Source organism: Hylaeus volcanicus, chromosome 1 (assembly GCF_026283585.1).
Source record: "Hylaeus volcanicus isolate JK05 chromosome 1, UHH_iyHylVolc1.0_haploid, whole genome shotgun sequence".
Lineage (NCBI taxonomy): Eukaryota > Metazoa > Arthropoda > Insecta > Hymenoptera > Colletidae > Hylaeus > Hylaeus volcanicus.
This window is the reverse complement of record NC_071976.1, coordinates 25135046-25146326: the sequence shown is the minus strand read 5'-3', so window position 1 is coordinate 25146326 and position 11281 is coordinate 25135046. Positions and strand designations below refer to the sequence as shown.

Below are 11281 nucleotides of genomic sequence, written 5' to 3'. Positions count from 1 at the left end.
CTTTTAACAAAACTATCTACACGCGTATCGAATTTCTGCACTTTCCGACGAAATGGAAGAGTCCGATAAAGTAGGTGAGCAAGACTAGGAAGCTAGTATATCCGGAGGGTTCACGTGACACCGATCTATCGCTACATCCGTTCTGGGTACACTCTGTAATATAGATCATCAGGATGATCGACATTAACTCACACAAATCCAAATACAGATAGAAATCAACCGCAGGTCGATCGAACGATTCGTACTAACGGTTCGAAGGGCAAGAATTTTCGCGGAAAATTCTCGCGAGTCAATTTTCTCGTACGATGACGAAAGTTATTCGGAGATTTTTTATTCGCGGAGGAATTCGAAAAATTCGACCACGACATTCGAACGTTACGGATCGATCCACGGCTGAACCAACAAACTTTTCGAATCTTTTCGGAAAACAGGAAACTTTCGCTAATTTCTGTATCTTGCGTGCGCGCGCGCACACACGGTTTGATTGCTCGTTAACGGCCAGCACGGCAGAGGGGAGCATCCCCAATGACTAGAGGATGTGCGGGAAGTGGCGCGGGAACCACGTTAAGAATCGCTTTGCGGGTCAAATCTTTTTTTTTCTTTTTTTACTAGTCGAACCACCCTTCGATATCGCGAGGCGTTTTAAATTACCGTTTTCCGAAATGAAAAGCGAGACACCCGGGCAGGGTGCCTTGCAAACCACGGAGGGGGCGGGACAGAAAATTTTTAACGCGGAGAAAATGTAATTTTCCTGTATCTTATTAAGCACATCGTTTATGTCATTCAATAAATGCTTCTTTAAATATTAATTCAGAAAAATACGATTACAATGTTTGCGATATCTAATACATAGTAAATAGAATTTGTTTTCAGTAGAAGAATCTTTGAAGAACTTAATCGAACCGGAGGCTTTCATTAAATAACTGTTTGTACTCGATCAGAGAAGAATTTAATACTGTTATTGTTATTAATTCTGCAATCTTGCAATCTTAGGATCTTAAACACAGATCTGTATGTAAAGTTCTTCATAGACTGATTTCTAAGAACATTGTAGAAGCGATATTGATAGATTATATACAGCATTTTCATATACAGCAACGATGTTTTCAGCAGAATGTACACGTTGGAATTTCACCTGAAAAAAATAAACATTGTAATTATCAGTATTCAAAATTCGACTACTCCTATTAGAAAACCCTGTACTTTCAGCCAAACAAAACTTCGTCAACAGTTTCTGCATTTTGCTCACGAGCAAAAGAAGTTATTACTTTTCTTATCTTTGAATGAATAACTTGAAAAATGTTGGCAAAGTACTAAGGTAATAGTCACTTTGTATATAAATATTAGCTTTCTTATTTAAACTTTTTAACTATCACAGTTTCTCTTGTGGGTTCCCGGTATTTTCGTTAAAATGAATAGCCATCTATCGGTGAATGTACTGAACTATTCTACGAAGTATGATCAGCGCCTCTATCGGGAAAACGCCCAAGTTTGTCGTGGAATAGTTCTCACTTATAACGCTAGATGGCGCCATTTCTTTGTTTTAATAAAAAATGTAAGGTTCAAGGGTTGAAAATTGAACCTCAATCATATTTTAATATTATAATATTATAATGCTTGTCCACTAATTTTTTCTAAGATATATTTATTTTTTATATTAACTATGGGGAAGGTTTACCCATATTATATTTTAATGTAGACTAAATAAAAGTTTTGATTGAATAACAATTTCTGGTATTTATTTTAAACGATCTCTCTTGCTTAATGGATTGACAAAAAGTGTGTTTTAAATATTTGAAAGGCAAACAAAATTAAAATCTGTTTCACAAAAGACAATCAAATGAATAACATCGAGTTAACAGTTAGTTCTTCTTTATCGACGGTTTTCATAAATCTTCTTATCGACATATAAAGGCATTAGACCAGACCAAGCCACGAACATAGCCAAATCTTTGATTTCCTCAGTGTTAGAATATGGATCAGCTATCTACCTTACCGATGGATGTATCGGACCATCAACAAGAGAAGCTTAGAAAACTGGAATCAGCCGCCCTAAGGACCGCTATAGGATATAGAATTACACACAGATAAATTCCATGTATGCAGACACCGGGTTCATTGGTGTTCAGTTTAGAGCCAGACTGCTAGCCTTAAGATACTGGTTAAAACAGATGGAAAAGGGCACCGAACAGAGCTTGACGTTAACTCCACAATACGAGGCATATACCAACCAGACCAACATAGAGCTTCTACATGCTTCCTGGAGCACCATTTTATCAAAACCCACGTTGGCGAACACATGTTCCATATCGCAGCTCCACTGGGGGAAATAATATACCCCAGAAACAAGATAGAGGAAGAACTGAACCAATGGGAAAATACGATCATGGTAAATTCAGAAAATAACCTTTTGGATAAAGCAATAATACACACAACATTAGGAAGAGATTTCGACCTGGGTGCCATACCAAAAAGAAATACACATATACCGTTTTTAGATAAATACAATATTACGCAAGAAGACACAAACATCTACTACACAGACGGTTCTAAGATGGAAAACACAAATGCCAATGGCATAGGTATTGTAAATTTAGCAAATAACACACATACAACAACAGGCCTTTCAGTTGATAATAGACTCTCCATATTCTCCACAGAAGCAATAGTAATCAATGAAGTATTAGAAAAAGAACTACAGTGATTCTGGAAAAAATACATTAATCATATTGTCATATGTCATATTGGCATGGATACCAGCCCACAAAGGAATGTAGGTGGCGCTACGATCTTTCGACCAAAGATCCACATGTTGCAGAACTCTAGTAATTAGTGATTGTTGCACATTCTGAGAAAAAGAGCATTGTGGCAAATTAGACAAACAATCTGTCTCTATTTGATTCTAATTACAAATCTGAGAAACAGAAAATTCTTTAACAAAATGGCTGAAGCAATGCGTCAAACCGTGGCTGGAATGTTGAAGGGCATTGAAAGGTACTTGTCAAACGTTTAACCAAACTTATTTACTATTTGCAATCAGGTTAATGTAAGAGATAATACACCTGAAAATTTAGTATAATATTATTGTATTTTAGTCGAATAAAATAAATATCTTTCTTTAGATACAATCCAGATCATTTAGCAACTCTCGAAAAATATGTTGAAATTCAATCAAGAGAAAATGCATATGATTTAGAAGCTAATTTAGCAGTTTTGAAGCTGTATCAATTAAATCCACATAGATTTAACGTCGATATTACGTGTCAAATATTGTTAAAAGCTCTGACAAATCTACCACACACAGATTTTGTTCTGTGCAAATGTCTCCTCAGTGAAAGAATTGTAAGTAATTTATTCATAATTGTATTTCTGATAAACTCTTTCTAAACAATTCCAATTTTTATGTATTCTGTGAACATTGAATAAATACTGCTATATTAAATAGATCAATAAATATAACAGGTATATAACTCAAATTATTTTATAGTTTAAACATATTCAAAGTAGATGTTTTGTCTTAGCATTTGATCCAAATCAATTTACTTTTACAATCATTTTTTTAAAAAAGTATATAATGTTTCTTTTATATTTGTTGCATAAATAAATATTTGGTAAATATTCATATTAATATCTATTATTTATCAGTTAATTAATTGCTAAGTTCAATAAAATTGTTTTTACAGATGCAGGAAAGCCCCATTAACCAAATTATGTATTTAGGAGATATTTTAGAACAATGTGACTTTCAGCATTTTTGGGATAGAGTCTTGTCCATGTCTGATCTTTGCGACAGAATTGTAGGATTCCAGGATTCGATAAGAAAATTTGTTTGTCATGTAGTGGGAATTACTTTTCAAACAATAGATAAAAGCCTGTTGGCACAACTTCTTGGTGGTGTTGATGGTAATATCTGTTCTTTTGATAAACATTTACAGTAATTTAACAATTAGTCTATAAATTAAATTTATTTTGTTGTTCTAGATAACACCTTGAAACATTGGGTAAAGAAGTATGGATGGAAAGAGGAAAGCAAAACGATTGTCTTTATCGCCAATCAAGACGAAAATATAAAAACAAAAAATATTACAGAAAAAATAGATTTCGAAAATGTAGCTGGTTTAATGGCAGCTTGTCTTTAAGAGCTGCAAATTAAATAAACGTTTTTTGTACGCAATATAGTATAAGTTTGTTTTACTTTTATCGTTATAAGTAATTTCGACTTCACTAATCCCAAAACACTACAATACTTGTTTAGTATATGATCTCACGACATATAAATATTATAAAAAAATATACATATTATTTAAAATAATTTTATACCACTTTAATACAAATCAATTTCGTTAATATTTGTACAAATTAATGCGGACTAGTATTGAATTCTACATACATTACAATGACGCATTGAATATTTTAATGAGCTGCTCATTATAAAAGTGATGTAAACCTATCTTTTTTTTTTTTAAATAATATCAATATTTTGTTCCTAAAACTTGGATCACAGTGGCAGTTCTGCTGAGCTTTATATTCTTGAAAAATAAAGAGATATATATAAGTATTTCTATTACTGTAATAGTCTTCAAACAAAAATGAATAAATCACCACTTTTCTAATGAACAACTTATATATACTCATAACAAAACTTTGCTAAAGATATTGACAAATTTGTCTACATACGCAATTTTGCAAGTTTCACTAAGGATTTATCCTTTGCTAGAATTATTAATACTTGGTTCAATTGTATTGAATATTAAACTTGCAAGTATATTTAGACTTATTTAATCTTATGGAATGATACACAAATTAATTCCTTAATAATAATACTTCAAAACATATTCATTCAATGTTTCAAATTGCATTATTACGGATGAAAATCATGTTACAAAACTGAGACAATTACACTTTAAATTGCCTCGTATCTTCCGCTTCTTCTTTCTTACTTTGGCGACTTTACGCTATAAAGTTTTTAAGAAAAGTAAATAATTACAAAAGATTAAAATTTACTAAACTTTAATTTTAAATAATAAAACTTACGAGCATATAAATAATACCTTTTTCATTTCCCTAAATTATATAATATATAATAATATCTCCACCTTTTATAAATTGCACCTTCTGTCCATTAAATAAGGAAAAGACATTTAAATTACATATAAAAAAGTATTTATGATGTAACAAGCCACAAAAGAAGCATTCACTGTTTGGGAATTATTTATCGATTTATCTAGACCTCGTGATCGATCAGGTACGCATCTCTTCGGAAAATATATCGTGGTGGGTTTTGGCAAGGGAGCATCCATAAAATTGGATGACTCTTGCCACAAACCTGAGAAAGTAGTACCAAAGTACGGGAATTGTTTTTCTTATAATGATGATTATTTTGCATACGTTCTGTTGTGTTCTCTTCTCCCAGAATACCTTGAAATTGGTCTACCAGTACCGCGATGACAAACATGCCAAACAATGCCGACTCCAACACCAATATAACACAGTGTAAGCTGCAGACAAAACTTCTAGATTAATATTAATTTTTTTTGTGTCGACCTTATACAATTAGCTTTGAAATTTAAACTGTTTAAAATTAGAATATTTAAATTAATAAGAGTTTTTAATTATTTATATAATTTCTTTTCATACGTTTTTTTACATTTAAATATATATATACTTTTTAAATAGAAGTTTAAATTTTAACAAAATCGGAGTAGTAAACATTTTTTCATCAACACATATGCTGAGTTTTTTATTGAGAAATTTATCTAAAAATTTATCTTTATAAAAAGAAGATAAGAAAATAGATTGTTTTAACTAAAAATATACATTGGAAAGATATTAACGAAAATTTGTAATAATAATTATGAAGCACACATACATGCGACTCTGTTTGTATGCTATGTCGTTACTGCAATGAGAACATTCTATGATCCATGATGTTATTACCAGACCTAGCGCATAGACAGCCAACATTCCAACATAGACCAGAAATTGGATAAAGTACTTTTGATTTCTTTCCCCAACGCAGTTGTTTATCCTTTGTGCAGCATTTCAAATAATCTTATTATTACAAAAGATTTATCAAATTTTATATATTGGGAATTATATATATTTAATATACATAGGAATTTAAAAAAAAATCCTTGACAATCTAAAATAATTTCTTAAAACTAATATTCTATATTTGATGGACAAGAAATATTAAGATACAAAGATAACAAGTATTTTTTTTATTAAACACATGAAAAATCACAAAACCTAAAAGATAAGGAGAGAACTATAGAACAGATGAACTTTTATAAAAATAAAGCACAATCATGACTACAAGTATATTGATAATAATTGGATAACTTTTAACTGGATTTAATTTGCTTGAATACTGAAAAGTAAAATGAAAAATTTTATATTATTATATCTTATGGCATACCATGGACAATGATGATCCATTCTTCTAATGCATCGCTTACAAATTCTACAATGATGTGCTTTAGGTGGTCTATAAGTTTCGCACCTAGTGCATACAGTCCAGTTATCACTTTCATCACATTCAATTTTTGTCTCTGGATTATCTATATGTATGTCAGAAAAGTCCATACGACTTTGTGGTAGTGGTACAACCCCAGGATCGCTACAGACTGCCTTCAAATGTGACATTACCAATAACAATACAACTGTGTTGAAAGCCACTACATGAAAGGGACCCCACAAACTGTACATAATATATAAAAAAAAAATATTAATGTTAAATAAATTTAAAAAATGTCAATGAAATGTTAAATTAAAACCACGTTATTAGATCGAATGAAACATATTTAGAAAGTAGGATACACTGTTACAGGTAAACGTAACCACTGATATAGAGAAACTATAAAATGCACACCTGTCTTGTAAACTATGCAGGATAATCCAACGTACAACCACATAATCTGCATAAAAAACAGCGACGTACGTGACTATGATACACACGATGCCGCAAGGGTCTTTCACAAACATTTTTATTTATTCCATACTCCTTATTAATAAATATATCACGTATCATTACAAAGCAGAATGGTTTCATGTGATTTCGTTCTCCATAGAATTTGCTTCGTACAAATACGGCGCCATTTCCTTTATTTCGTCTAAATTTAAAATCTATTCATTCTATAATTGCACTGAAGCACTAAAGTCAGATATCCTTACAATAAATAACTCAAGTTTTATTAGTAAATAATGCTAAAACATTGACACAGGATAGTGTTAAATTTTCTGACCAATACTGATCGCTTCGACTTGCTTCAACTAACCTAACCTGACCTAAGCTGACTGCTTTCATACACTTTCATATCGTTATCGTTCACAGATTCACAGACCACGTGACGCAGCCTACCTTTTAAATTATAATTTTATCTTATCCCTTAAAATGATTCATATTATAATAATCTCAGCGAAATCTCGATGGAGTGTAATTATAACATTTTGTTACGAAATACTTTCAACAAAATAAAAAGTGAAAACTACATGTTCTTTCAAAATTTGCAATAGCTATTAGATAGTATAGTCATGATAGTATCAATCAGTACATTACTTGTAGAAAATCAATGTTAATTTTATAAAACAAAGAAATTTTTAATTTATATATTATTCGATTTAACTTAGTGTGATGAATAAGGTATTAGGACAAATCTACGTCATCACTGTTTTTATCAAAAGTCTGCAAGCACTGAAATTTATGTTCATTGTTTATAGGTATTGGATAGATCATAGTAATTTAATATTTCCGCTGACTTACAGAGACAACTCCAGACATCCTCGTATGGTGAGCAAAAAGTGTTAATGGATGTTTAAGTGGACGTTTAATTAAACGAAAAACTTTATTTACAGAACTACTCGCAAATAAAAGTAATAGCAATAATAATAATAATAATAATTAATAATAATAATATTAATAATAATAATCGAGACATTATGAATCGACCAACGATAATTATAACAAGTGAAAGAAAGGGAGAGCAAGAGACAGAAAAAGGGGGAGAAAATAATGGTAGTTGGCTACATCAGTGACTGTGATGGTATAACAGTGGCAACAGCAGCTGAATAGACTTCAATAGTAGTAGTTAACGGTAGCTGTAGCAATAACTTGTATTTTGGACTTAATTCTCATGTACAGATTGAAGTTCTTGAATCTGCTTAATAAGGTACGCCTTCTCGTCGTTAAATTGTTCGTCCTCGGAACGATCAGTGTGGAAGCGCGTCAGGAATTCAATCAGCTTTTCCTGGTTGCGCAGTAGAATGTCTAGGATCGGTTTCGGCTTATTCGGATTCGCCACGAACACCTATATAAGCGTAAATATATTTTAAAATATAAATCTGAGAAGAAAAATTGTTTATTACATTTGTTATTTGAATTTCAGAAAATTCTTTTTGATTATTTCCAGAATCTAAAAAACGTTGGCGATCCTAGAATCATAAATTTCATTTTATGTAAGCTGTACATATAATACGCTACATAACAAAATTCAAACTATGCGTTAATTGGATACATTTAAATTCTAAATAATAGCATTAAAATAATAGTCGATCACGCAAAAAATGTATGACAATTCATAAGTTAAAAAATACGCGCATATACCTTGAAAACATGAAACGCTTCAAATTGTATATTTCGTGATTTCTCTTTGAGCATATTCATCATCAATTTCAAATTATCAGGATTTGAAATGTATCGTGTCATTACCTGAAAATTGAAAATTGTTAAATTAAAATGTTAATTAAACACATATATATATATATATTTTTGATAATCAAGTATTTGAAACTATACATACGGTAAAATTGTGTCTATCAAGTAAAAGTTCCCCTAGCAGTTTCAAACTCTGTCGTCGCGTAACATAGTTTTCCGAATTCAATAACCTTTGATAATGAGAGAAAACTTTATCGTAATTTATTTCTAAAAATTCAGCGCTCAGTATTTTATGCCTGGTAAGTAATTCCTAAAAACCAACGTACCGGATGCACCAACAGTATGCTTTACTTTAAGTACGATATATCATGCGCTTATCATCGCTTACTTTGAACGTAGAAAATGCGTCGGAAGCTATGTCGAAAGTCGACACTTCAACATATCTGAAAAAGTTGTAAAAGTCGTCCGAATAGATCATAATTTTTGCCAAGGCCTCGTATCTCGCACATTCTCTCAACATAGTGCCACAGTTTAAGGCGATATCTTGGTGTTCGTATCTGAAATTATTATATTTCATATCAGTAAATAATTTAACAGTAGCAAAACCAACGCTGTAAAGTACATATTTTAAGTAACAATGTTTCATAACATTCATAAAGTGATATAATAATGAAACAAACAAACAAGTTGTAACAAAAATTCTCTTTTTAAACTCACCCAGACATTAGGGTGAATAATATTTCTGGTTTAGTGCAGATGTACTCCACCGTCGGAGATCTGGTTCCAATTTGTCTTCGTAGTATATTATTAAACACTTGAGCGACATCTTTTTTTCCCTAATAAAACATGTTGTTATGTTGTCAGAAAAATGATAAGTATAAAGTAATGGAAAAAATTAATCTAAAATAAAAATTAATAAATTGAAGCATGTAAAAAATTATAAAGAATATTTTTATTTGTTTACTGTTTTTAATATCAATGATCATAGATTATTATTTATTTATCAATGATGAGTATTACTTTACAAAGTACGTTTGTATATATATACTTTTGCTATTATATCATAGTTTATACATATTTTAACATACCTCAAAGTCTATGCGACTAAGATTTTGCACGAGTAAAAGCAACAAATTACTATTATATAATTCTTGTGCCAACTGGGCAACAACAATATCTGCTTGGGGTTCTGTCTCAGCTGTACCATAAAGCATATTTTTTATATGTACCAAATTTTTACTAACATCCTCTTGAGCCTAAAATTCATCGTATTACATCATAGAAATCAACATGTACAATCTTGCAACATACCTTTTCTACTTTCTTATCACCACGCTCCAATGCATTAACAGCTTCCTTAAGAGCTTTTACCACCTCCGCCGGACTCTTTTGAGACTTTCCGAACAGAGGCATGTTTCTTCACAATGTACAGACCTTGTGGAACATATGAAAATAATAAATAACATGTTAATTGTGTCTGTTTAATATATACTATGTACAAAGTTTGCTTGACATAATTAGATTCTCTCAATCATTTCCCATTATTCATAATGAGATACAAAATCATACCCTATCACACAAACTAGTTATATGCAATGAATTTACTTCTATCAATAATATACGTATATATATATATAATATGAACAAGATACAAATAAGATTTAGATTAAACAATTACGTGATTTAGTCTATAGCATACTGCTCCAAATTCTGGATTATTGCTATGTATAACCATACAATAAACTTTTTCAACAAATGTATATTCTTCGTAAATGTACTTTTTGCATGCTACAAAGTTCGTGGTCAAAAACGTTAAACACGTCCCATCAGCTTATATCTGTAGACGTAAATGTCAAATTTCTTACGGGCTACGATCTACTATCATCAAACATTATTTCATAAATATTATTCCGAGTCTTTATTTTCTAGCAGCTACACATTGGATTTAACCTAAAAATTTCGATTTCCAAAGAATTGCAGTCGATAAATTGCAAAGCAATAAAAAAAAAAAATAAAGAAACTGACTAATAGTGTAAGAAATACGCCGACGAAATAGTTACAACAAAAATGGAGGTCGTGTATGAAGTCGATCAACGATACAATGACGATAGAGAAATTCAGATGAAAAAAAAAAAAGAAATGAACGAGACCACACAAGATTCGTACGGTTTTGCGAGAATGATAAGCGGCAGAAAATAAGAATTGAATGATTTAAAGAAACAGGAGAACGCTAAGTTGCGACTTGTATCAACGCAACTTTGTCGAAGGAGATAGCTAACGTTTAACCTGTGCGTTTCAATCACCTCGCGAGCCTTAAAATAATCTCACCATTCAGCCAGAACTTGAACGAACCCTCAGCCTCGGTTCGAAGTATCCTATGCAATTCTTTTAAAAGCGCACATATAAGGCAGTTACTTTTCAATTCAATATTACGTATTAAAAACACAATTTACACGATTATTTATACGACAATTCCGTCACGAGCAGATTTCAATTCTACGCGATGCGATTTAATGTATTTCACGAACGCTACAACTAAATTATTTATCTTTAAAAACTTTTGAGTAATTGCAAGATTCTGTGACGTCTCTTATCAAAATTCTTTCACGACTAACGCCGATCTGCAAA

The 11281-nt window shown here is 31.3% G+C and overlaps 3 protein-coding genes across 5 annotated transcripts; 1 reads left to right on the top strand and 2 right to left on the bottom strand.

The window, feature by feature from the left end:
- The first annotated feature begins 2487 nt into the window (after nt 1–2487).
- Nucleotides 2488–4174, top strand: LOC128875980 (eukaryotic translation initiation factor 3 subunit K). The gene is made up of 5 exons (XM_054122054.1): nt 2488–2582; nt 2661–2994; nt 3123–3342; nt 3684–3903; nt 3982–4174. The coding sequence occupies exons 2-5, from the start codon at nt 2942–2944 to the stop codon at nt 4137–4139; spliced, it is 651 nt and encodes a 216-aa protein (XP_053978029.1). The 5' UTR covers nt 2488–2582; nt 2661–2941; the 3' UTR covers nt 4140–4174.
- A 135-nt stretch (nt 4175–4309) lies between these two features.
- LOC128875973 (palmitoyltransferase ZDHHC7) lies at nt 4310–7674 on the bottom strand. The gene is made up of 4 exons (XM_054122041.1): nt 6872–7674; nt 6419–6700; nt 5870–6028; nt 4310–5498 (listed from the first exon to the last, which is right to left on the bottom strand). The coding sequence occupies exons 1-4, from the start codon at nt 6982–6984 to the stop codon at nt 5225–5227; spliced, it is 828 nt and encodes a 275-aa protein (XP_053978016.1). The 5' UTR covers nt 6985–7674; the 3' UTR covers nt 4310–5224.
- A 151-nt stretch (nt 7675–7825) lies between these two features.
- Nucleotides 7826–11275, bottom strand: LOC128875958 (protein Mo25). 3 transcript variants are annotated; one of them, XM_054122028.1, is made up of 8 exons: nt 10957–11275; nt 9965–10087; nt 9742–9909; nt 9371–9489; nt 9042–9210; nt 8799–8963; nt 8603–8707; nt 7826–8306 (listed from the first exon to the last, which is right to left on the bottom strand). In XM_054122028.1, the coding sequence occupies exons 2-8, from the start codon at nt 10064–10066 to the stop codon at nt 8124–8126; spliced, it is 1011 nt and encodes a 336-aa protein (XP_053978003.1). In that variant the 5' UTR covers nt 10067–10087; nt 10957–11275; the 3' UTR covers nt 7826–8123. The 3 variants fall into 3 exon arrangements, with proteins under 3 accessions (XP_053978003.1, XP_053977989.1, XP_053978000.1); XM_054122014.1 differs by having other exon boundaries at nt 10982–11274; XM_054122025.1 differs by lacking the exon at nt 10957–11275 and adding an exon at nt 10332–10915.
- Between the last annotated feature and the right edge of the window lie 6 nt (nt 11276–11281).